Source organism: Trichosurus vulpecula, chromosome 7 (assembly GCF_011100635.1).
Source record: "Trichosurus vulpecula isolate mTriVul1 chromosome 7, mTriVul1.pri, whole genome shotgun sequence".
NCBI lineage: Eukaryota > Metazoa > Chordata > Mammalia > Diprotodontia > Phalangeridae > Trichosurus > Trichosurus vulpecula.
Genome location: NC_050579.1, coordinates 104,390,380 through 104,418,187, shown reverse-complemented (window position 1 = coordinate 104,418,187; position 27,808 = coordinate 104,390,380). Strand labels below are relative to the sequence as shown.

The window sequence follows — 27,808 nt, the reverse complement described above, 5'->3', positions numbered from 1 at the left end:
TCTGACCAGAAGAATCTGTTGTTTTTTTTTTTTTCAAGTGGCCCTTCTTCTCCATTGGGGTCTATGATTTGAGTAATCTGTTCTTTTGATGCCCAACATTCACATAATTCCTCAAGAGTTGGTTTATCATACTGGTTGAAATTACATAATGCAAAAACTTACAAATAGGATTTTAATAATAATAATAATAAGTTATTATTAAATATGATTATCAAACAAGAGAGTTAAAAGATTTATCACTCACCTTTACTTTTTTTAAGCTTTCACAATTCTGAGTTTGTGCACAGTTCAATAAAGATTCTTCAGTTTTTGTAAGCCAAGTTTCAACTTCATGAATAAATTTTTCTAAATGCATTTTTTGGGCAGTAAAATCTTTCAGGGTTCCCTTTGCTATTTCAGTTACTTCTTTGGCATGCTCCAGTTTTTGCCTTAAATCTGTTTCTATGAACTAAAAGTGAAAAAATAAAAGAGATTGATATCAGAGTCATTTGAATATACTCCCGGAGTTCTCTTTCCATTATATGGTGGAATGTTCACAGTTTTTCAATGAATAGAGAAAAGATAGTTTTTAATGGATCCCTTTCATGAACAAAAAAATATGGCAAGCACAACACATAACAAAGACAGCCACAAGAATTTTATTTGCCTTTAATTTATTTCTATGAAAGTAGGAAAATTAGTAGGAACAAAATGGAATGTTGTGTAACTGATGAAATGGGTGAACCATGAATGGAAAAGATCATAGAAAACTACTGTATCTAGGTCAGCCAACCACTGGTGTCTGCTGAAGTTTACCCAGAATCCAGGGAGCTGGTACAATCTAAAGTGATTAAGTGAGTACGAATATGATCAGCTACATAGTTGAGCAATAATAAAGCAAAGAGTATCTAGAAAATTCACCAATTCATCAAATATGTATTAAGGGCCTACTCTGCACACAGTTGGCAAATTGAATGTTATTACATTAAATTGAATTGGCATAATTCATAGTCTGAGATGTCTATATAGTCTGGGATATCTACAAGCAAGCATCAAGGAGTTTAAAATGAATGGTTTATGAATGGTTAATTAATGGTTAATGCATAACTCCTGAAGCAGAGGTTCTTAAACTATGGTCTGTGAACTTGTTTGCTTGTTTTTAAAATATTTTGATTTGTGTATTTCAATATAACTGATTTCCTTTGTAATACTATGTATTTTATTTAGTATATTTAAAAATGTTATCCTGAGAAGGAATCCAGAAGCTTCACCAGCCTGCCAAAAGGGTCCATGATACAAAAAACATTTCTAACTCTTATCTGGAACCTGTGGCCTATGGTATCACTGACAACTGAGGTCCAACACAGGTACATGGTCATGATGGTCTTAAAAAGCTGGTAAGTCCCAGTAATCCTTAAGAAAGATGATTAAAGATTCTTACTGTGGTTCTTCAGCTCTGTTGTACTTCCCAGATAATCAGAAAAATTTATTAATACTTCTGTACCCCCTACCATGCCAAAGATTGAATCCTAACAAAAACCCTAGCTTACACTTGGTGTCTCCCAAACACTGCTCCTTCCTTGGTATCTCTTCCTTCTCTTAAACAGCCCAGTGCCCTTGAAAGCAGAATTCCTGATCTGACTTAAGATGTGCCACTCATTTCTTAATCTGTAACAGTGACATGGTGAAGTCATGAAAAATGGCTCCTATAACTGCTCCATTAAGATTTCTGTTACCTTTGAAGCTTAAGAAGTTCAGACCTCTTTCCTCATTTTCCTTCTGCGTGGTCAGGCACTCTGGATTTAACGGGACCTCCAGAGTCTCTGATCAAGTTAGCTCATAATGATGAGCTAATATTTCCAGTAATCAGAGGAGAGTCTGATTCCCTATAAGGTCAGGATTCATGTGCCTCTGTGTGTGTGTGTGTGTGTGTGTGTGTGTGTGTGTAAATTTGGCTATTGTTTTCTAAGGGTTGGGAAGGGACTTTGGTCACAAAGACCTTGATAAAATGTACCTAAACAAAATACAATCATTAAGGGAAAAGTACTTGGAATATTGTAGTAGTAGTGAAGATAACTCTTGACAATTTATATTAAACTCTATTGATGACAGTGCTGTCTCTGGGAACCCTCTAGAACTCTCCTTGAATCTTCCCACTTGATCTGGCCTTCCCCTGAGGCGATAAGCCTTTCATTATCTAGGCCCAAACCTCTACCTAGCCTAGCCCTCTATTGTCCAGCTGCTTCCCATCCTTAACCCTATCAAAATCCCATTCTTGTTTCCTGGAGTCTTGACCTCTAGTCACCCCAATCCCATCAAGATCCTTCTTAGACTCCTCCTGAAGACCCTCCCTAAACCCCTCCTCTAGTCACTCCAGACTACTTGACCACCTCTCAATCCCTCCCACAGTCTTTCTCTATATAAGTTTCATCTTGACTCCATGAAGGTGCTCAGATTCAATCAAGCTCAGTAGATTGAATCTGGCCCTCTTGTGAAAACAAGCATCACAAAGGGTAAGATTTCTTAAGACAACCCAATACGGCGAATCCTTAATAAACTTTGTCTTTTTCCTTGGCTAAGAAGGCTTGAGTGGAATTCATTTGGCAGGACCCAGCATATTGGTGTTTTGGGGTCTTGAGCACCCCTAGAAACACATGGTTCTCTACCATCATCATTTTTCTTTAACCTCATCACTATCTTCAAGGCATGGTTCTGAATTTTCCATTTCATGCCTTAAACGATAAATGCTTCTTCCTTTTCAGTAAGTTAGGGGAAGTCAATATGTCCCCAAATATATACACAGGTTATTGCTTTTAATGTTTGAGTGGTTATATAAAAGTTCAAATGTCACATACAGATATTCTTGAAGGGAATCATTGTGCTTACGTAATCTGGCTATAAATCAGCTAAGTTCCATTTCCTAGGTTATGTCTATGTTGCATATTTTCCAATAATTTTCTTAACTTGCAGAATAGTTCACTATATGATTTATAAAGGCTTTATTTTATACTGAGATTAAGAAAAATGATTATTAATAACTAATATCTTAGGGAGATTCATAGCTCTCCCCTTCTTCAAATTCCAGATTTTAAAAAATTCAGTCTTTTGAAGGACTTTACAATAAGATTGAACTAACTCTCTTAGATATTATTCAGACTCCACCCAACCTTAGAAGTAATTTAATCTAAGGTGGGGAAGCCCATTGTGTTCTACTGAAGCTTGGGTGGAGACACATCCTTTTGTCTAGAATAGCCCAAGGCTGGGAGTGATCTAGTATAGAGATATTTTCTCAGTACAAGGGTGACAAGATGGTGGGTGACATTAGCCCCTCATATATAAACTGTAAGCCCACCTCCATGACTGTCTTTGGTCTAAGAGAGAGGGCCAAATGACCATCCTTTTATTAATAACCTGCTGGCCTTATTAATAAAATGATTAAATTACCCAGAAACTATGCCTCTCAAATCTTTTTTAAATATCATAAAGTCCTCTCCCAACATCCCACAGTGATGTTAAGATAATCTTGACTTTTCAAAGGCTATTTTGGCAGATTCTTAGTGTAATCTTTGGCACTAGACATTGACAACATGGCACCAACCAAATCCAAGGACTTTGATATTTTAAACCAGATGCAAGACCCATCTTGTTTTCCTAGGGTTTTGTTTTTCTACAGATATTACCCAGTACAATTGATGAGGGCACAGTCTCTAGGAACCCCTTGAACCCTTGAACTCTCCTTGAATCTTGCCACTCGACCTGGCCTTGGCCTGAGGCTATAACCATTAAGCCCAAATGCCTACCTTGCCCAGTCCTCTATTGTCCAGCTGTTTCCCACCCTTAATCCTGTTTCCCATCCTTAATCCTGATCAAAATATCTATACCCTAGCTCTGTTACCCTAGCCCTTCATGGTCTGTCATTTCCATATAGCCTTCAGCTATTTCCCCCACCCTGGAGTCTGACCTCGTCCTTAAGTCCCTCCCTAGACCCCTCTTCTGGTCACCCCAGACCACCCCTCAATCCCTCCCACAACCTTTGTGTATATAATCTCCATCTTGTCTCCATGAGGTGGGTCAGAACCAATCTAGCTCAGATGGGTCTGGCCCTTTTTCCTTACAGGTGTCGCAAGGGGTGGGATCTCTCGGGGCAGGCTTATTTGGCTAACTCTTAATAAACTTTATCCCTTCCCTTGGCTGAGAAGGCTTGAGTCGAATTCTTTCGGCAGGACCCGGCCTGTCGGTACTTTGGGGTGTCGAGCACCTCTCACCCCAAACCCTCATCACAATGACTTGAATATGATAAGCATTAAATAAATACTACACACCATGATCACGATGACGATCAATGTCCACCAATGTTAAAAGTCATCTCACCTGAAGATCTGGTGGTGTTTCCTGATTTTTGGTCAGTTCTTTAAGATTTGAAATTTTTGAATGAAGTTCTTCCAATTTAAGTCCTTTGTTTTTAACTTCACACTGCCCCCAAATAGAAAAAAAATGCAACAAAATATAAATGTGTAGATATTCATATACATATATATGTAAACATATGTACATAAGTAACCTATCACATTCTTATTAATTACTTGTACTGAGTCCTGAGACTCCTCTAAAGACAAACATGACATTGTTATGCTTTTGAAAATGCTTTACAAAGTCAATTTTGAAATGAGTCTGGAAAAGGTGTTACTATTGGCAAGGCAGTCCATGGACTTTTTTGTTTCTTATTATAGAAAAGAAATCTCTTGTAAAAAATAAATTCAGAACAAAATTCTTTATTCAATGGAGACTTCAAATAGTAGAGTTTACTGTAGCAGCCTCATTAAATTCTCAGAGTAGTATTTCTCATAATTATATATAATTCATACATCATTTAAATGTGCTACATGTAACATAATAAATATTTATTTTTATGGGAGTCAAATAAGATTAAAAATTGTTATACCTAAGAAACTTCATCATGTTGAACATTTAAAAGCAACTATATTTTAAAAATACAGGATGAGCAAAGACTAAGCATTAAAATTCTCCATGGCTACTGCTACTTATAGAGTAAATTGGACACTTTAAAATCTAAAGTAATTATTTTGGGTGAAGAAAGACTCATTCTTGCAACCTGAATAATATGCTGGAATTCTACATAAATTTAGTAATATCCCTATAGCCTGACTCCCAGGAAGTAGTTCACTTAACTCAGATATAAAAGTACTGAGTAGAAGTTGAAGATTAAGGCTCAATGTAAGAACAAGCTTACTAATAATTCAACCTGCCTATGAATAGAATAGTTTGCAAAGAGAATACAGGTTTGCTTTCCTAAAAGTCTTCAGGTAAAGCCTAGATGTTTGCTTGCCAGGATGTTAGAGAGGGAGTGATTATTTAGGTATGAATTGGTTCTCTGATGGTGTTAGCTGAACATCAGACCCAGTTGGAGTCATGTTATTCCCTTGGAGAAGCTTGGGGTTTTAAGGAAATACACAATATCTTTTGGGTCATTTTAAGTGACTTCAAATACAGTTCTTTAACATCTTAGTACTGTGGAGCATTGAGAAGAGTTAGGCTCACAATTAAGATTTTATAGTTATTTGGATATGTGATATATTGTTTCCTTCAAAGTTCCATATGTAAGAGGAGCACATGACCATCATAAGACTCCTCTAATTTTGCTCAATACATAATTTATCTTGGGATCGAACATAGCTAGCAACTTTCCCTAGCTTTCATTTCCCCTTTCATTCATGTTTTCCACCTTAAGAAGAAATGCATGCAGAAAGATGAAGGAAAAAGGAAAAAAAAAGAGATGGATAACTGCTTTTGTCATAAATATAGTCAATGCAGTGACACTGAGTTTAGAAAAGTACTGGAATTGTCATGACGTCCTTAAGTAAGTGATAGACTATCAAGAGGAAAGAAAAAGAGACCACTTTTCATATTCGTTTCATAGTCCACATGAACAAGTTAGGCTCACTAACCTCAAATTCCTTAAGGAATGCCTCTGTTTTGAGGCTGCTACTAAGGTTGCTAATATTTTCTGTTAGCTGTGGTATGGAGTTGTTTGACCAGCCATCAATTTCATCTCTAGCTGCAAGCACATCTTCCCAAAGAGACAGGCTTATGGTTAGTCTATCCATGTTGTCCTCAATTTTCTCTGAAATCTGAGAGAAACAAGAAAATGTATTGTCATTAAATATGTGGTGGCACTACCCAAAATTCCTCCTAAATAAGTCCCAAAAGAGATGGCTCTCTATTCCTCAATTAAATCCTTATTTATAAATAAACATATTTAAAACTTTCCCAGTCAAATTAATAAATAAAAAGCACCGAAATCAATCCTACCTCTCACAGGAATGGGCCACATGCTTAAATTTCATGTGTTATAAATGAATAAATCTTTACATAAGGTATTACTATGCTCACAATGAAAGACAGATTGTCAATATATATAGACAACTGGCCTCTAAATCATAATACTTAACTTAAAACTATGCCTCTGATTGGCTTTATGTAATATATGTGTATATGCACACATATTATTTAAGGGGAAGATGAGTTTAAAAAGTTGCTTAATCTCTGTGTTCTGGGTGCCGATCTGCCTTGGTGGATAGTTTTCTCACCTGGCACTTCCTTATACCAATAAAATTACAAATTTGGTCCCTATCCTTATACTAAGAATAATATACTTCTTTGGGGATATTTTGGACTCTTGCCATAATACTACCTACTGTAGGGTGGACTTAGCTATGAGGAAATTAATGTTTAGCAGTATTAACACATAGAAAAAGTGACTGTCCTTACATCTAGCCATCTATCCACAGTGCTATCCATGTCCGTTTTCACCAGAATGAAATCACTGCTTTGAGTTCTTTTCAGTTCAGATATCAAGTGTTTTCCTTTACTTGTAAAGTCATCCAGGTCCTTTTGCTTCCCATTCATCTCATTCTTGACAGTTTCATGCTGTGGAAATAAACACTTCTTTCATTTAATAATCAGAAATTAAAAATATACTATCTCTCCATATATATACATATGTACAAATATACATATATTTATGTATGCATGTGTGTGTATGTTTGTGTGCGTGTGTGTGTGTGTGTGTGTGTGTGTGTGTGTGTATTGCTTGCTAACATCTGTTTCTAAGAACTCCAGGCCAAGCTTCACTTCATATAATTATATAATCCCAATGAGATGAGTCAAGTGTCTAACAACCCACTTATGCCCACACAGTAGGATGGTGGGCATTATAAATTACCTCTTGAGGAGCTCTCCAGAATTCTAGAACATAATCTTTTCTAGAACAAAGTAGCCATGGAGTTCTCTAGAGTCCAGCCTTTCTAACATACTAGATGTCCCAACCAAAGAAATCTTTTATGACCAGAAAAATAAATCTATGGAAATTTCAATACAAATCAAGCATGGTCAAGTTATCACCTTAGATAAGGCCCATCTAATGTCCTCCTGGTCCTTTACAGTAGATCTGGTCATAGTTACATTGCTGGCATTCTCTAGGACTTTACATACTGCTGACTTCAAATTCTGATATTCTCTCATCAAATCAATAAGTCCACAGCACTGACCTTGACTGGAATGATAACAGAGAAAAAAAGAATTAGAAGGGTATCACTTTTCAAGGAAGATGGCACAAGGGAACTAACTACTCCTTAAGTTTAAGTCTAATGAAAACTGTCTCAAATTTATCAAAGGGAAGTTTGGAGACTGAATAAAACCATAACTTTGTCTCTGCCTTCAGCTTCTATAGTCACAGGGATGCTTTTCATTCACATTTAATACCTTCAGCTTAAAATATTTGCCTTGTATGGAGATTGCATACCTTTTACTAAAACTCTCTTTACTCTCCTGCTGTAGTAGGGGGATTGAGGGGTTCTGAATAGTACATATACCATACAAATTTTTTAATTTGTTCATTTGTTTTGCTGACCTCTATTCCCCTTCCATTTTTTATTCTTTATTATTTTCTCTAGAAAGAGAAAGGGGAGGAATATGTTGGGAAATGTAGGTGATATAAAAACAAAATATTGTAAACAGAGCCTTGGACCTTAAAGTCTAGGGGAAAGGAAAGGTAGAATATATAAATATGTACGTGGATATAAACACATACATATATGTATCTCTATGTATATTATGAATGCTTAATATTCTTTATGGAAATTACTATGAATTTTATATTTAATAACACTCACTTTTAATTCTTTATTAAGCCCCACAAAACAGAGAGAGAAGGAGGCTAAGAGGGAGAGAAGAGGAAGAAGGAAGGGTCTCTCTCTCTCTCTCTCTCTCTCTGTATATATATATATATATATATATATATATATATATATATACACATATATACATATATATTCACATTTTTTAGCTTTGACATCTAATTTCTGAAATAGAGAACAAAAAAATGAAGTTAAAAACTACTATTCAAGAAGCATCAGAATGAAAAAAACATTAAAAATAAAGCAATCTTCAAGGATGGAACTCTAATTTTATTACATTATTGAATCATACTACATGTGCTCATACTACATTTTTTAACTTTAAGTAACTGGCTCCAAAATAGGGTTTGACAACTTATGATACGTGGTCAGAGGCGTCATGTAGGAAATTTCAAACAAAACATGTGGTGGTTCCTGCCATTCTGTTTCCTTCCCCACCACCATTGTTTATTAGAACTGTTTCTCCCACATTGTACACTATAACAGCAATATTGTATAATGATTAACTGTTAATAACTTGGCTATTTTCAGCAATACAATGATCCAAGATAATCCCAAAGGACTTGTGATGAAAAATACTATGCTTCTCCAGAGAAAGAACTGATGGAATCTGAGTGCAGGCTGCAGCTTTCTTTCTTTCTTTTTCTTTGTTTCTCTTTGTTTCTTTTTCTTTCTCTCTTTTTCTTTTTCTTTCCTTCCTTCTTTCCTTCCCTCCTTCCCTCCTTCCTTCCTTCTCTCCTTCCTTCCTTTCCTTCTTTTTCTTTCATGAGTTTTCTTCCACAGAATGATTAATGTGGAAATATGTTTTACATGATTGCACATATATAACCTATATCAGTTTGCTTACTGTCTCAGGGAGGGAGGGGAAGAAGGGAGGGAAGATTTTGGAGCTCAAAACTCTTTTTTTAAAATGTTGAAAATTGTTTTGTATGTAACTGAGGGAAAATAAAATATTTTTTTTTTTTAAAAAAGAACTGTGTCTCTCTTTCTTTCTCACTGCTTCTCCTTTCACATGAACTGGAATGATGCTGCTTCCCTTCCCCAGGGCTCCTGAGAGTTGCATTCCTTATCCTTACAGCCTCCATGACATTTAATGAACAGTAATGAGATTTAGGGGCACTTTTTTTAAGGTGCACTTTTTTTTAAACATTCCCAACTCCTTTCTCAAAACATTAACTTTCATATAAATGTGATGCCTCAAAAATAATCCAAAAGTTTGTGAAGAAATATCTGGAAGAACACGGAATAGCCAAAATTAAAAATACATTAAATTCTAACATCTGCTTTACTCAAAGCAACATGCAATGATCCAGTTATTCAGAGAATATCTGACTTACTTTTCATGAATTAGCTTCTTTGTGTCATCCCAGGTGGCTTCCAAACGATTTATCTCTTCATCAAATTCTGGTGCAAAAGTCACGTCTTTTTGAGCTATTTGTTTAGCTTTGTCCTTCAGCCACCACAGTTCATGCTCATGAGAATTCAACTCATCTTCTAACTGATTAAAAACTCGTAACCTACAAATGAAAATTGCTTCCTTTCAAAATTTATTTATCTGAAGATTTTGTCTATATTTAAATGATGCATAATTTTATTGGTGTATTTCCATTTCCCAGTATAATTCACAATCCCTCTAGGACTTAATAGATGGTGTTTGAGGGTTATTGGGGTTAAATAAATTGTCTCCTCCAACCAAACTGATAGTGACCTTTTAGGTAAATTTATCTAGGTAAAAGAGTTCTTGAATTTCCAATTACTTGTATCATTAATTTTACCTATTATATTAAGAAATACCCATTCAATAAATTTCAGTTTAGCAAAGGTTTATTTGGTACTCATTATGTGAAAGCTGAATCTATATAATATAGAAAAAACAAAAATTTTGTTGTCAACAGGAGAGCAGAAAAAAGGAAGCAGGACAAAAGTCTCCATTCTATTTGAGTCTTTTCTACCTATTGTGGAATCATGGGAGTAGAAAGGGTTGAAAAAATATTCTGATTTTATGACAGATAGAATTTAGACCAAATGGGCTTGGAAATTCACAGGAGAAAAGGAGTCAAAAAGACATTTAAAATGACTATGGGAACTAGTTTTTAGACAGGTGTTATGGCTGAGATCTATGTTAGTCACCCAAAGAGATCTAATACAGCCTCAGGAACTATATACTAAAGATTTTTGCAGGCCTTTCCTTTGGGAAAGAAATGAAGATAAGCAACACAAAGCAGAGAAAAGCAACTAAAAGATATCAGAAAAGTGCATGAAAAAGCAGTGCAATGTCATCACTAGAGGATACCTGTGGCTGCGCAGTATCTGTCAGATGGTTTACTCAGTCACATAGCTTCCTTAACATGTTCCCATTCATATGTGTCCTCTCTATGTGTTTCCTCCCCTATTGATGGCTTGGGAATCTTTGGGAAAATATAATTTTGTGTGGAGGGGGTGGAGTGGGTGGATGTGAGATCTTTCTCTTAATTAATTTAATATGCAGTTGGAATAAATGTCTTTTGTTTTGCAAGAATGTCCCCTCTGGCTAGTCTAATAAAAGTAAACACAATTTTGAGTAGATGCTGACTCACAGAGTTGAAGCTGGAATAGCTTTCTGGAGACCCACATGTGAATAGGGCCTTGAGTGCCACAAAAAGTGAGAAGAAAATCTCTAGGTGAAACAGCAAAAAAAAAAAAAATTATTTTATAAAAGAAGAAAAGCTAAGCACAAGTTTCTTCTACCTTTGCTGAACAGCTTGCTGGGTGAGCTCCTTCAACCGTTCTTTGTCAGTTCTTTCTTCAATATCTTCAAGACTCTTCAGGAGGGCTTCCTTGTGATCTCCGAAAGCCTTTCTCAGGGCTTCAAAGGCCTCTGCCTCACTCTGCTTGGTCCCCAGGAGATTCTGGATGCTCTCTAATTCTAAACCAAGTTGATCTGCCATTCTCCTACAGGAAGCTCTCTGCTCAGAACTGCCACTTTTCAGGTGATACTGGGCTTTTGTGAGAATTCCATCTAGACTAATTGCAGTACAGTCTAAATTTTTAGCATCCATAATAGCATCATTTAAGTCCTTCTCCAATAATTCAGACTGTGTCTTATCCATGTTACTAGTAGCTTCCACAGTTTGTCTTAGTCTATGGAGAATACTTGATAAAGAAGCATGAGCCTGGAGGAAATGGGTCAACTCGGTCAATGCAAGTTGCCTTCTCTCAGTCATCTGACTGGCCTCTTGGAACAGCTGGAAGCAATCTTCTGCTCTTCCCTGGAGAATGTGGTGGTCCTCTCCTCTGCTCAAAGAACATAACTTTCCTAAGTGAGCCTTTAGCTGAAGCATTTCTTCCTTCTTGCTCTCTACTTCTGCTGAGTGGTCCTAAAAAATGAAAAAAAAAAAATTAAAGTAGGCTAGCCATACAGATATGCCTCCCTTTATACAATGGGTCTATTCTACAATTTAAATTCGTTTCAATTACATTCAACCAGTGCTCTGTCCAAGGCACTGGACTAAGTTCTGAGGATTTTAGAACAAAACAAAACAAAATCAATCAACAAGTCTGGGTGTTGGGGATTCAAAGACAAAATTGGAGCTCACGATCTAGTGAGACTACGCAAATATATAAGTAAAATAGATTTAAGGTAATTTCAGAGCAAATCAGGAAAAGGATTCAGATAGAAAGTGATGCTTGAGTTGAGTCTTGAAGGAAACTGGGGATTCTGAGTGGTGAAGATGAGGAAAGAGTACATTTCTGACAGGGGGACAATCAGGGCAAAAGCTCCAAGATGGGAGGCAGAATATCATGAGTCAGGAAAATTTAAAATGCCAGTTGGGCTGACCATAGTGTGTGTGATGGGGAATATGTAGTATAAGGTTAGAAAGAAGGCTGGAAGGTAGGGGTATGTGTGTGTGTGTGTGTGTAGGAATACATATTTTATATATATATATATATATAATGTATTATGTGATATGTATTATATAATATGTATTGTGTATTATAAGGCTAGAAAGTAGGCTAGAAGAAGGAACAATCTCTGCCATAAAGGAACGAACACTGGATATTGGTAGAAGAGGGGGATTTTATATATACCTAAATGAATGAATGAACAAATAAATTGATGAATGAATGAATAGGTGAATGCATAAATGAATGAATAAACAAACATTTTTAATAAGATACTTTTTGAAGACACGAAGATGTACTTTAGGGGGGTAGGGAGAGAAAAACTCATAAAGCAGGGATTAAAAACCAGAATAATACTTTAAATGCAATAGGGATGTTCTTAAAGAATGCCATTCTGAATTTTTTTAAAGAAAAGAATACTTTGCAAAGAAAGCAGTTATTTTAAATGTCTTCTAAACCCAGATTTTCACAGAATTTTAATTTTATAGAAAGAATTAAGATTAAGGTAATCATATGAAATGGAATTTTACAAAAATATAGAAATATTTTATTCTAACAAAATGTTTGAAGAACTAGGAAGAAACTTGGCAATGCTTAAACATTAATGTGGCCTCAAGTGTACTTAATCTAGTATGTATGAAAGAGAATAGCCCTAAGAAGGAAAGCTGACCAGGTACTCTAGAAGTCTGTCACACTGTAGAATGATACAAATTTTATATTAAATCATCGAGATTGTTAAACAGAATATGAAAATCCAATGAATATCATAAATACAAAGCATGTTAACTGGTGAAAAATTTTTGAGTCTCTCAGAGTTGCTTCTACCAGCTGGGTGACATAATGATTTGAATCTGCTAATGACTATAATTACTTTTATTTCATAAAGTTGGATTTTTAGTAAAATGAATTTCATAAAAATTGGAAACCTACTTCATCCAATGTATTTAAAGCACAATTTATCCATATTAATGCTATTATAACTATTGATGTATATGTGTATATTTATCACCAAAGAGTTTAATTAAACAAATATGCACATAGGTATATAAAATGTCTACTTTTTCAATACTCTCTACTAGGTGCTGGAAGACCAGAAAGAAAAATTAAACCGTTCCTCCTTTCCCTCAAGGGGCTTGTTGTTGTTTGTCCTTCATTCTTGAAGAGGACCATAACATCAGAAAGGTGATGCCAGGACATGCAAGTGAATTGGATTTAAGGGAGGGAGGGCTGTGCAAAGTCACCAGCCTCACTTTCTCCTCTGGAGCCATCTGGGTTAAGTGGCCAGATATAGATCACAATGACTGGAGAGCACCCTGCCCCCACCCCTCAAGGGGCTTACATTTTCCGCAGCTAGGAATAAGTATAACATTGTTAAGGAAGTGAGGAGGGGGAAGAGAAGATCAGATGAAGACCCCAAAGAAGATTTAAATGGGAGAGAACAAGAATAACTGGGAATGGGTGGGAAAGATAAGGTACCATGAAGAAATATAAGGATTCTGAAAGTCTGAGTAGAGAAGCAGGTTCTATGCAATGGAATGCATGTGGCCAATGCAAATGATAGCGATGAATTTCTGGACTAGGTGAGAAATATGGTCAAGAGTAGAAAGATTCCTGAGTGATAGTAGGAGATAAAGGGCATAGAAGTAGCAATGGAAATAAAGTAATACGCTAATTCCTCCTCCTGGACCACTGTAAGGGAAAAAAGGAACTCTGTGGTCAATGGCTCATATTTCTGTGAAGTATGTTATGACAGGCAAGCTATCAGTAGAGGAATGGTTTATAATGGCAAAAAATTTAGTACATGTAGGGGAAGCTACTTTCAAGCTAAGAGTTTAGAGTGAGAAATAGTAAAGCAAAAGCCAAATTATCATTATCAGTTTTCTAATTAAATGAGAACAAGAGAAACAATATAATAAGTGTTGACATTTCACCTTTAAAATCTAGTTCATCCAGCATGAAGGCTGGAGTTGGGGGAGGGGAAACAAGTCACAGGATTGCTGTCTGTTAATTAACAAAATGGTAGAGGGACTATGTCTATTTAACTTTGTATAGCACAAAGACCAAAGACTAGATGGGATTATATGTACTTAAAATCATAGGATTATAGAACTAGACCTCAGGGGCCAACAATTACAATTCTTCATTTTACAATGGGGAAAATGAGTCCTAATAGGCTAAGTGACTTGACCAACATCATACAGGCATTAAAGACTTAAAGATGGGATTAGAATCCAGATCTTATGACAACCAGAGTCATTGTTCTTTCCATTATATGTACTACAATGAAGTCAAAAGGCATTTAACAAATAAGATTTATTTCTTTATACCCAGTAACCCACATAGTGCCTTGCATGTAGTAAGAGCATAAAATTTAGTATTAGTAAATAACTAGTAATAATGATAATGATGATTTCAATGGCTACCAAATGAAGGTTTACCTTTCTTGGCATCATTATTCTGTACTAAGTAAATGCTTTCATTCCCACCTTCTATAAGAAAACTTCCCCAATCTCCTTTGATGCTGGTGCTGTCCCTGAGATGATCTCCACTTTACCTGGTCCATATCTTGTATATACATAGTTGTTTGCATGTAGGCCCCCTTCATTAAAATGTAAGCTCCTTGAGGGCAGGAACTGTTTTTGCCTTCCTTTGTATGCCCAGTGGTCAGCACAGTGCCTAGTGCATAGTAGGGGCTTTATGAGTGCTTATTAATTGGACCTTCATTCAGTTCTTTCTTCAGTCTTAAAAAAAATTGTGCTTTACCTTATGTTGAACTAGAGCAGCTTGATGGTCCATTACACTGATCTCAGAAGTACTTTGTAAATCACTGAGAAACTGCTTAATCCAGACAGAAAATGAAAGTAACAGCTCATCAAATTGCTGGTGTTCAGCAACTATGGACTGGAGGAAACTAATTCTGTACAGAAAAAGAAAAGTGGAAAAAGCGTTTAAGGTTCAAAAGTTAGTCTCAGGTAATTTCCATTTATATGGAGCTTATAATTTTATAATTTACTTTCCTCATAAGATGGCTACATCCTCATAAGAAGGCGCAGTATATAGAGCACTAGACAGGAAGAAAGCTCAACTCTGACTTCTAGCTGTATAACTCTGGGCAACTCACTTAATCTTTGTCTGCCTCAGTTTCCTCATGTGTAAAATAGGGATAAATAACACCTACCTCCCAGAGATACTTTGAGGATAAAATGAGATAGTATTTGTAAACTATTTTGCAAACATTAAAGCATTACACAAATGCTAGCTACTATTCTTACAATTGTGTGAGTTAGAGCAAGTAGTATTAACCTCATTTAATACAGGAGGAGCTGAGGCTGAGAAAAATAACGTTACTTACACAAACTCATAAATCTAATGTATTTTAGACTTCATTGTCAAATCAGTCAAGTCACTTTTTCCCCCGTTGCACCATTCTACCTCCAGGGATTAAAACTATAAGAAAGGAATGAGGTCGGTTTAACGCTATGAACGTAAAGAGTACTGCTTAACAAGACTCAAATAGTTTGTCATCTTCACAAACAGGTTGGAGAATTAAGGCCCAGAGAAAGGAAGTGAATTGCCCAAAGTCATGAAGTGGAAGAATAGCCGCAAAAAATCTTATCTTTTGACTCCCAGAACAATGTTCAATTAATAACTGGCTTCCTTAATTTAGGAGGCTGATCATCTACACATGAGTCAAAGTGAGTAGTTTTCAGGAAAAACAAACAAACCTTTTGCTAATTATTTGAGGCAAAACTCTCCATCTCTCATCCAGCTGCTCTAACTGTAGCTGGATCACTTTCACATCATCTTTAGGAGCCACTGAGAAGAGGGATTCTTTCAACTGTAAGAGATTGCTGTATAGTGAGGCATGAGATACAACCTCATTCTGCAGTGCCTGAGGACAAAAGAGAAGATATCCATGTTGTTATGAAAGGACAAATTGGTAGTTGGGAATTCAAGGATCTAAGCTGAAAGGGCTCTAAGATTATCTAGTTCATTTCAAAACTCTTGATCACATTGCCTATGCTCCAGCCATCATTCTCATCCCACTCCACCTTCTTCTTGGATTCTGCTTCTGATGCTTCTTCTGATGGGGACAGTGAGAAATCAAGAGTGATTCCTAGGTTGTGAATCTTGGTGGCTAAAATGTGCTGGTGCCCTCAACAGAAATAAAGAAGGCAGGGAGAGAGAGGTAGGTTTTGGGGGAAATAAACTGGGTATTATTTTGGACACAGTGAATTTCAAATGCCTAAGGAACCCTGAATCTAAAATGTCTGAGAGACTGGGATGAATATATAAATCTGGGAGTCATAGGCATAGATATTTTTTGAACCCATGGAAGCTATTCAAGGGAGAATGTAGAGAAAGAAGAAAGCCCAAGAAAGAACCATGAGGCACATCCATAGTTGGTGGAATGAAGACATGGATGGTAGAATACAGAAAACTGAGAAGGAGCAGGTGAACAGGTAGGAAGATGGGAGACAGAGGGAGAAGGAGAGGGAGAGGGAGAGAGAAAGATAGAGGGAGAGGGAGAAGGAGATGGAGAGAGGGAAGGAGAGGGAAGAGGGAAAGGGGGAGGGAGAGGGCAAGAGAGAAAGAGAAAGAGAGAGAGAGAGAGAGGGAGAGAGAGAGGGAGAGAGAGAGGGAGGGAGACAGAGAGAGAGAGAGAGAGAGCAATGTTGCAAAAATAGAGAGAAGAGAGTATGCAGGAAGAGAGATGATGTCAAGAGTACTGAAATCCACAAAAACGGTCAAGATGGATGAGGATTGGAAAACAAATTATATCTGGAATATTTTGTTCAGTTCAACAAGCCACATTTTTGAAAGACTGTTGAAAACTGGGGAACATCCAGAAAAAGTTTGCTAGGACTTGAAAAATCTCAAGGTCATGCCATACTAAGACTGTCTAAAGAAGCTGGGGGTGCTTAACCTGAAGAAGGAATATAAGGAAGTTGCCTTTATGTATTTAATAGTTTATTATGTAAAAGAGGAATTACATTTTTCCACTTGTCTCCAGGGGCCAGAACCAAAAGAGGGAGGTAGAAGTTTTAAAAAATTCAGATTCAATCTTAATACACAGAAAAATGGGAACATTGTCTCGAAGTGAGATGGGCTTCCTCAGGAGATGGTCTGTTTCTCTTTATTGGAGGTGTTCAAGAAATGGTTTGATCACTTGCCTGCCTTTAAGAAGCTATAACTTTCTATACGGCTAAACTCAGGTGACACTTCCTATATAGGTATTCTTTCCTGAAACCTCTAGTTGTGAGTGGTCTAACTTTCTACCAATTAAATCATATTTATCTGGTTCAATGTTTATCTCCTAGTAAAATGAAAGCAGAAACTATCTTTCATTTTGTCTTTATTTGAGATGCATAGAAGAATCTCTTGCACATAGTGTGTACCAATGGTAACTACAGTCTGCAGAAATTCTGAGGGAGCCAAGTTTCTGAGCAATCTCTGAGATGAGGGAGAGAAATACTCTAACATCTAGTGTCAAAGATGAATTTTTCCTAAAGACCTACACAAGCAGGAACTATTGGAATATTGAGTTGAAAAGGTCATATCTTCCAATTTTTTATTAAAGATTACATGAAATTGAGGGAGAGATATACATATAATATGATGATAATTTAAAAAAAAATTCTTCCCTGTGAACTCCTTTCCCTCACTTCCTTTTTGGTTTCTAAGAATGAAACACCACTACTCACTCTCTCCATCCCTTCTGTTATAGAACTAGAAGTTTCTCTTCTCAATAAATCTAATCCCACTACTTGTGGCCTAGATCCAATTCCATGTTATGTCCTCCAGAGAATTCCCCTAGCAGTCACTCCTCCAATTTCCTCAAAATGGTATCACTCTACCTTTCAAGTTCTTCCTTATAATTACCCCATCAAGCATTCTAAACTCTAGACAAACTAGAATAATCTCTTCCCCCTTAATTTGTCTTGTACTTTTCAATGTTTTGGCTAATATCACCCTCTGTGCTTAGAATATCATACCTTTTTCTTTGACTACTAAATTTTCATCCATCTTTCAAATCTCCAATCAAATGCTATGAAGACTTCCCTGACTCCCCAAGTCAGCAAGGGCCTTCTCTTTGCACCTCAGCACTCTGTGCTAGGTGCTAAATGAGTGGGGATGGGCAGGATGGTGGTGAGGGGAGACAAGAAATTAGGTTTAAATGATACCCTGCCCCTTTTCAAGCATGCCATCTGAAATTCATTTCAAAGTATTATTGTACATTTTTGTGGGTATACAGTACTTTGAGAGCTATTATGCTACTTTTGGGGACCAGATGTGTGATTTCATTATTGTAGGGAGCTAACAGTGAGGAGTGTCTTCTGCCAAAGAGGGAGAATATATTTACCATATGATATTATTTATTAATTTATCTATGTTTGTGTCTTACTTCTTTCCAGAGTGTAAGTATAGTTTCTCTAAGGATAGGGACAGTGTTTATCCTAATTGTTGTCTTTTTAATTTTTTTTTACCATCCCCAGCACCTATCAATGCATTTTTAGACATTAGGTATTTAAATAGGTGTTGAATAATGAATGAAGTTTATTTTGGAATGATATTTAAAGCCCCTTAACTTCCAGAAATCACCACTGTTGGCTATAGCATCCTTTCACAAATAGCTTGACCTCAGATAGTTGCAAAACTCGAATACACAAATTCACCACATGCCTCACTTCATAGGTAGTAATTGCACCCATACTTCCAAACAACTTGGGGATGCACCCTGATGATTCTCTCTCGCAGAAGGAAGATTCCCAGCCTACCACAAAAACATAAACATCACTAGAGACTGTTAACCAAGTTGCTTCTTAAGTAGTCTTCTCTCCCTTGCTCTTCATATCGTATTTCACTGCATAATCATCACCACTGCATAATTGTCCTACCACGTTTTTCAGCCCAAAAATTGGTTTATAACTTTTCATCATGTAATCATCGCATGGTATAATTCTGTTCATCACACTGCTTCATCACACTACATCACACTGTAAACAGAGCAGCAATGTATTCACCAGTGGCATATGGATATGCATTTATCTCTCACTCATTGACAGCCATGAGTTTAGAATTCTCAGTCCGTGCACATTGTCAGTATATTTCTGAAAGCCAACTTTTGTGGTTTGTTTAGAGTGCTACAATACTAACAGTATTGACAATCAACCCAAAGAAGAGCCATAGGCACACTGGGAATCAGTGGGCAGGCAAAGCTGCCATGAGTAAGTCATATGATAATGTAAGACTTGTATCTTCCCAATTTTAACGTATATTCGCCAGTATTCCATGTATCCTAATCTTGCACCAAAGACAATTTGGTAATAAATGATTTTTAAGTAATACCAGCACAATTTTTTAAAAAAGCTTCACATAATAGCTGTACCCCACTTTTTTGCAAAAAAAAAATTTGGCATAAAATCTGTAATGATTATGCAGCGAAATGTGGTAATTGTATATTAGCAATAATAAAGAATAATATGGGGCAGCTAGGTGGCAGTGAGTAGAGCACCAGCCCTGGAGTCAGGAGGATCTGAGTTCAAATCCGGCCTTAGATATGTGACACACTTACTAGCTGTGTGACCTTGGCTTAACCCCAATTGCCCTGCCTTCCTCCCTGCCAAAAAAATAAAGAATAATATTTTGTCCTTTTATAACATCAGCAGTAAGAAAATAAAAAGTCCACACCTCCGATTACACTTTCCTGATTCAACAGCCCTATCTGCTCGCTTACCATCTTCTTATACAGCTGCACCTCCCTATTTGTACAGATATAGCTATCTAGAACATCCATGTTTCATAAACAACCATCTAAAACTATCAACAATGAAGAAACTTCAAATGCACTTATTTAAACCCTCTATTTCATTCTTCCTATCATATAGACTACCATCTCTCAATATTTCTTATAAATAATAATTATTTATATAGAAATATCATCATTCTACATCATAAAATTCTCCCTGGTAGATTATATGCATGAATCTCTACCAAGGAGCAATGTCATCTTTCTAGTAACATTCTTTCGCTTCTTTCCAAAGCAACTTGAAAACCCCAAGTATCTTGGCAAGCTACACATTGGGCAATTCCTTCCAACATCTTCACTGCATTTAAAGAAATATAATTTTTCCTACTCATACTGTTTGCTGAAACTTGCCTGTATTAACTGAAGCTCACTCTCCAGTTTCACTCTGTCTGCAGAAATGTCAGTCTCTGGGGAACTGACTCCAGCTTCACACCGCTCCAACCAGGTCAGAAAGGTAGATAGCTCTTTTTCTAACCTAGAGAAAGGAGAGTTATACAAAATAATTTTAAGCTCATTTCATTAGAAGAACTACCTTTGTTCAAGTTTGTAGAGCTGTGACTGAGAATTTTTTTTAACTCACAAATAAAATCAAGGCAGGCTATTCTAGATTTTATAGCTGAAGGATTCTGTCCTTTCAAATTTTCCCAGTCAGAATCACTTCAAAATTGTGAAGCATCTTGAATTGAATAATGAGGTCTTGTTTAATACTAAAAAAAATCTAATATTAAACACAAATACAATCAAACTTGCTTAGTAACTATTTATATTTACATTAAATATATGATTAATCAATTACTCCAAGTCCTCTAGAATATATTGTCCATTGATTTTCATTCACTTTTTATCTACTATGGTTGGTGAATTTGTCTGTGAATTGGGTTTAAGTAAAGCAGAGTCCTGCAAGTCAAGATATCACCCACTCCCGATGTCACTGGTCCTCTTCAAAGACCAATGACAATGGTATGGTTGGCGGAGAGTTAATTCTTCTGATTTTTTTTTCTTTGCATTATTTTATAATAATCTTTTCAGACTTTTTTTATTCCTCATCCTTAGTGTTATTTGTATTATTATACTCCATTATATTAATGTACAAGAGTTTCTTTAATATTCTCCCATTTTTAGACATTTAGACTATTTCCAAAGTTTTGTGATCACATGGCAAGCTACTGGGAAAAATCTTGAACAGGTAAGTCATTTCTCATTTTTTTATTGCTTTTTGAGGGCATATTGCCAATAGTGCAATAATTGAGTCAAAGCATATGACTTTTTGATATTTTTTGTGATGTTTGTAATTTTTACTACATATAGTTAGAATATTTTTTCAAAAGTTTCTAGATGTTTGCAATTAAATAACCAGAAATGAATAATTGCACCCATTCCTCCACAGCCCTGCAGCATTGTTTCATTTTCTATTTGAGGGGTATGTTATTTTAATCTTAATTTAAAAGTTGAGGTTTTTCAAGTGGTTATTAATAATTTGTGTTTCCTCTTTTGGAAATTGTTTATTAATGGCCGGAAACGTCTTTTTCATATTAAGTAATGTTCAGTCTATGCCTTCCATTTCTCACCAGATGATGAAGAGCCATTCCACCTAATCTTAGAGCAATGGACTCACCTCTGCCAGTGGACCAATAGATTCTCTAGTATCATTTGTTGTTCCTTAGTGGTACCAATCATCTTCTCATATCTTTGCTGGAGAGTCATGGCTTCTTGAACAGATGAATCTTTGTTAATAACTTTGTGGGCACTCACTGACAAAGAGGTAACTGTGCTGCTCATTGTTTCCAAAGCCTGGCAGAGATCCTGGCAGTGATCATGAAAAAGGAATATAAAGGAAGAATCTTGTTTAAAAAAGTGCTAAGAAATACCCAAAGTAATTGTTTAAAATAAAAGATAGCATTACCAGAACTGTTATCTCAATTACTCAAGTGCAGCCTATAGTGGTGAAAAAAAAAAGTTTCTCCAACTACCAGTATCATTTAGATATTGTAGACACAAAAGTAAATGGAAAATTAGTGTGCTCTCCCCACCTAAAAAGGCAGGGGAATCATCTTTGAACTTGATGGGACACTAAACATTGTGTAGTTCAAGCACTCTTGCTTAGAGGTGAGAAAACTGTAGCCCAGAGATGTGAAGTGATTCTTCTCAGTTATTAAACTAAAGATTCACAACTTCAGTGTTAGATTCTCAACAACCTGTGTCATCCTAACTTCTCACTTTCACTCACTCCGTATCTCTTATCATAAATTGTTTCATGGACATAATAATTTTATTATGAAATAATGTTTTATACATTTTTATTTCTAAAATGTAGCATTGTTCAAATTTTCAAAACATAATATTTTTTAATAAAATTTCAACTCTAAATGAATAGATAATCTTGGCTCTTTTCTTTCAAGAAATAATTAAAGAAAAAGTTCTAAGTACAAATAAAAAGTGTAACCATGAAGTATTTCACATTTCTAAGTTGATAATGAAACAGACAATATGAAACATTTTCTTACCATATGTTCTTGGAGAGCTTTGTATGTCTCTGTAGCTGAAGAACATACTTTAACTGGTTCATTCAATTTATTTTCAAATTCAGACACAGATTGTTTGACCTAGAACGTTAATGAAGATGCAAGAATAATGATTAAAATAACTGTATTAAGGCCAAAAAATCCCCACCCAAACTAGTCTAGCTATTAAATAGTGAATGACATGCCCATTTGTTGCTTTATAAATATTTTATAATTTGATGACAAATTTTGAAAACTGAAAAATCTAAAATAAAAATCAAAAGCAGCTTCTTCACTGCTGCATGATTTGAAAGATATTTCATTCAAACTCAGAGCTAAATTAAACAAAGTGTAATACGACATTTATATGTTATCCAAAAAGGAATCTTTTAAATTACTTTAAACTTACAAACTAATGTAATTTATAGGAATATAAAATTAGGTTAAGTTGATATTTGTTTCAGGCAGTCCAGGAACTGGAATATTGCAGGAAGGTAGAAATATATTTTGAATAAAAATCTTCATCTTCTATAAACTACATAAGATAAATAAGATGAGTCACTTCTGATAATTTTATACCTTTTTGAGGCTTTCTTCAAACTTTTGTTGCTGAGATTCATTTTCTAAGAGTGTGGCTTCCAGACACTGAGCGTGTTCCCTGAGCTCTTCCCAACGTCTCCTTAGTTGTGTCAATTTGGCTTTAATTCGAGCAGATTCTCCAGTGGTGATAAACTGAGCAAAAGATTGAGTTTCCTCTTCTAGCCTTGGAATGTCACTTTGATTATTTTCTATTCTCTCAAGAATAACCTAAGTCGTGAAATAAAATGACAATGTAGACCCAGTTGGCTTTGTTTTGCCTATAAGCAAATTTTTGTATCACACTGAGAAAAGTGTCAAAATCTTCTTGAACAGTACTTGTAATATATTTGGGAATAATTTGGGAAATGCCATAATTATAACCCATTTGTTTCCTTTTCCTACTTTCTCTTTTTCCTTCCTTCCTTCCTTCCTTCCTTCCTTCCTTCCTTCCTTCCTTCCTTCCTTCCCTCCTTCCTTCCTTTCTTCCCTTCCCTCCCTCCCTTTTACCCCCTCCTTCTCTCTCCTTCCCTCCCACAAAACCTGCCAAAAAAAAATGAACAGATGGTGAAATGTACAATGATTGGGACTGCCTGCCTCTGCATGTGCTGAAGTAATGAGAGGCTTGGTAGAATAAAAAGAGCTAGTATGCATATTCCACAACATATCTCAAGTCAAATAAAATTGGAAAAAAAACATTTATTAAGAACCTACTATGTTTCACATTAGGGGGTATAGTTCAGATCATGAATAGGATCTGGGGCTCACCTTACTTAACCTAGATATTTAATTTATAGATTTGAAGAAAGGGAAATCTCCCAACGCTACTACCTACAGGAAAGCTAATCATGGCATCTATTCAGTTTCTTCAAAGGAGAAATGTAAAGTGGTCATGAAATCAAACGTGTGTTCCATACGCTTATACTACTACACAATACAAAGATGTCTCTGAATTTCAGTGCGTTTGTAAATACAGGCTTTATTGTGGTATATGGTATGAGTTCTACACAGGAGAATTACAATGTGGTATTTATGAAAAAAATACACAGTAGTATAGTGGATAAAAGGTTGATATTAGAGTTAGGACAGTTGGAGTTAGGATGCTATCTGTGAATGTGGGTAGGCTAATTAATCTCACAGTGCCCCAGGCAACTTTTCAAGACTCAAAGTTACAGATGAGTAGCCAGTCTGCATCACTGGAAAGAGTTTCTATACTACATGGATGGAATTGGAGGTCTAGAACCCTTCTTCCCACACTCAGAACGAAACAAAGTAATGAAATTCACTGGGCCGCTACATGATGCCTCACTTGCAAATACAGAAACCTGATCATTCTCGAATGATTCATTTAATTAAGATGAAAGATATTGGGATTTCTCCACCCTCTAATAAAAAAAAGATCTCTAAATTTCAAGATATCTTGTTAATTTTGAAATGATATAGAGGATATAACTGTTCTTAAACTGGATATGCATGTCCATAATAGAAGCTTTAAGAAAATAAAACTTTTTAGTTCTTCTAAAAGCTTTTTGTAGATGAGTGAGTTTGATGGTTCTATGCATAATGCTAAAACTGCACAATCATGTTATGAAAACTTTATTTATATTTTAGAAACTGGATATTTAATAAAAATTTAAAAAGATATTAAATATTTATGACAAGGGCTGAGTTTAAAATGTATATGTTCATATACATATTTAAAACATTTTGCTGATCTGTTGTATAGGTAAAAATTCTCATACCCTAATTTGATTTATACTGAAGTCCATGCTATCCATGGGTATTGTTACAGAGTGTCATTCATTATACACCTTTGGGGGAAATTATCTTGTTTTCTATGTTAAAATATACATCATTCATCCATCCATTCATTCAATAATCTTTTATTAAGCTTCTACTGTGGACCAAGTATTAGATGGTATGAATACAAAACACAAAAGTGAATCTATCTTTTTCCACAAATATCTGACATTCCTTTGGAGAAAAAAAACCTGTGTAGAGAGCTAATACTGAATATATTCAAATAAATACAAAGTAATTATTTTTTAGGAAAAAGGATGAGTCAGACCCTAACAAAAAAAAGGCTCATGAAATTCCATTAAGTTTTGCAAAATGCTATCCAGGAACCAAATGCACTGCTAATCTATTTGGATATTTCTAAAGTATAGTGAGCAGTTAAAATCAGTTTCTTTAAATTAAAAAGTATTTCTCCTACAATGTTATATGAACATTGACACACAATTCTGCAATGTGTATGGAATGATTGCTGTTATTAAGGTAAGCTTATGAAAAAACTGAAGAGTTATACATAAATTCAGAAATGGGATGGAAGAAAGAAGGGATCACAATGTTGAGATAGAAAATGTAATAGTTCTATGTTTTCTAAGCTTCAGCCATATACTTTGAACTTCATTTAGTGAAACAAAAGGCAACTTTCTTTATCCTTTTCACAACTTTGAGGATTAAGAGTCTTTTATGAATCTGTCCAAAGTATGTAGAATCAGTTTACCTTGGGAAACTATAGCAAACAGCTATTCTATATATATATATATATATATATATATATGTAAGTAAAAAGGTATATATACTTGTTTGCACATCATGTGTGATTAGCAATGATGAATCAAACTCCATATCTTGGTGTGTGTGGGAGTCCCTTTCTCCCCGCTCTGTGCAGATACTTGTTTCTTGATCTAAGATATAATAGTGCACGGTGTTTATCTGCCAGTGCCCACATTTACCCTGACAAAAGGACAGAGGACTCTTGCATTAGAAAGGAATCAAGCCAATCTGTGAAAAATGAGTAACTGAATTTTGGAAATGCATGAATGACAAGATAAAATGGGATAGTTTCAACAATACTAGTTGTATGACAATATTTTCTCTTCTTTTGGGAGCAAGGATGCTACATGTCATATAAGCTAATATATTCCCACTTTAACCTTTTTAGATGCAATCATATATGATAACATAACATGGTTTTGTTTCAAGCAGGAAAGGATCTAGGGAGTTGGGTCGCCTATGTCTAGCATTAAGGAAGAGAGTGGAATGATACTCTGTTTCACACTGAGAATAGAATTGCTTGAGCTCCTCCTTGTGGTTGTTTAAGGCAACTACTGTTATTATGTTATTAAAATGTCTAAAATGATTCTTTAATATATTTTTAAAAGATGAATGTTTTTTCTATGTGTTGCCTAAATGAACAGACAAGAGAACCCCAAAGGGTTTTATTCAAAGTCAAAGAAAAGAATTATGTAACCATAATTTTTTTAATGTCATCACATAACAGTGTGAATTTTGTATGTATAAACCAAACACTAATAGAAGAAAACTTGATTTATAAAATTTTGCACAGTCTCCATCAAAACCCTCCAGCTTGGTATTTTTTTTTTACAAATGTAACACACAAATTAGATACAATCACACACCAAAAATATCAGCCCTCAGTAGCAAGAAAGGAAATGGAAACAAAAAAGGGAAAAAGGTTTCTTCAAAGCTACATATGTATGAATTGTAAATGTAACATGTGAACAGATCACCTTAATTTGGCTGATTTGCATGTCCCAGGGAGATGATGAAGTTTCCAAGGCATCCAACTCTTTTTCTCTTTCAGTAATCCAGACGGAGAGGGCCTCAAAATTATTGCCAAAATGCTCCCACTTGTTTTTCACCATTTCCATGGTTTTAATACTAAAATTAACCAGATTAAGTGAACAAAATGCAATATTTTAATAAAGATAATCAGTAATGTTTTCTTTAAATTATGAAGTGAAAATTTGTGAAGACATTTGTGGCCACATCAACTTTTTGGCCACTTAAAGGAGAGGCACATTTTTTTTTCCGTATAAACAGGAGTGACAGGACTTCATCTTCCCCATTAAGTGATTTTGCATGATAGGCACATGCAAAACAAATAGAAGCATGAAATTAAGACTTAACCAACCATAATATACTATGTAACAATGGCACCATCCCAACACACATACACACAAAATAATGGCACTATAACTAAAAGAATTTGAATCTATGTAAAAAGGAGAAGGAAGAGAGACTGCTGGGGCTTCAGTGGATTGAATAGTGCTCTTGCCTTGAAGTCAGGAAGACCTGAGTTCAAATACTGCCTCAGACACTCGCTAACTCTGTGGCACTAGGTAAGTCACTTAATCTCTCTGTGCCTCCTATTTACTTATCAATAAAATAAGGAGTTGGACTCAGTGGTGTCTAAGGTCCCTTCCAGCACTAACTCTATGATCCTCTGATCTCAATAGTGGAAAGAAAAGCCACTACATTGCAAGGCATTTTAAAATGATTTGTTTTTACATTACAACATCCCTCAGTTTTAAAGGAAATTAAAAATGCTCACTCTAAAGGCATCTTTATGCTCTGGTTCATAAAATATGCTTTTAAATGTCATGAGAAAATTTAAAATCTAAGTGAGGACATGCCGTCACACAGAAAATGTTCTTTCTTCTTGCAGCAAACTCTAATACACCTAAAATGCAATGATATCAACTACTTTATATTTCTTGTAGAATTCTGACCACAAACCCTCCACCACCCCTATTTAATAGCTATTGTTACTGAGGTATCACTATTTGTGGACAGTTTAGGATTCACTTTTTATGAACATATGAAGTGAATGTTTCCATTTGAATTCTTAGTTTGCATTAAATCTATTCATGTAACCCAGGAAATGTGTTTGTATTTATGTTTTACTATCTATAAAAAAGATTAACCAACCAATTGGATCTTATTAAGAATATGTGTTAAGTTAGACCAAGATTAAGGGACTTCCCTGATTTCCAAAAGGCACTTAAAATATCAAGAAAACAATATGGCATTAC

General features: G+C 35.5%; 1 protein-coding gene across 1 annotated transcript in view; it reads right to left on the bottom strand.

Annotated features, from left to right (window-relative positions):
* The window catches only part of SYNE1 (spectrin repeat containing nuclear envelope protein 1), a 593,153-nt gene that overhangs the window by 288,144 nt on the left and 277,201 nt on the right, over positions 1-27,808 (bottom strand). Inside the window, exons 34-45 of the mRNA XM_036766002.1 lie at positions 22,392-22,490; positions 21,503-21,690; positions 20,239-20,362; positions 15,803-15,969; positions 14,841-14,994; positions 10,923-11,551; positions 9,533-9,712; positions 7,402-7,552; positions 6,769-6,927; positions 5,946-6,128; positions 4,351-4,452; positions 245-448 (exon numbers count right to left, since the gene is read on the bottom strand). Of these exons, the coding sequence (XP_036621897.1) occupies positions 245-448; positions 4,351-4,452; positions 5,946-6,128; positions 6,769-6,927; positions 7,402-7,552; positions 9,533-9,712; positions 10,923-11,551; positions 14,841-14,994; positions 15,803-15,969; positions 20,239-20,362; positions 21,503-21,690; positions 22,392-22,490 (2,340 nt within the window). The remainder of the gene's footprint in view (positions 1-244; positions 449-4,350; positions 4,453-5,945; positions 6,129-6,768; positions 6,928-7,401; positions 7,553-9,532; positions 9,713-10,922; positions 11,552-14,840; positions 14,995-15,802; positions 15,970-20,238; positions 20,363-21,502; positions 21,691-22,391; positions 22,491-27,808) is intronic.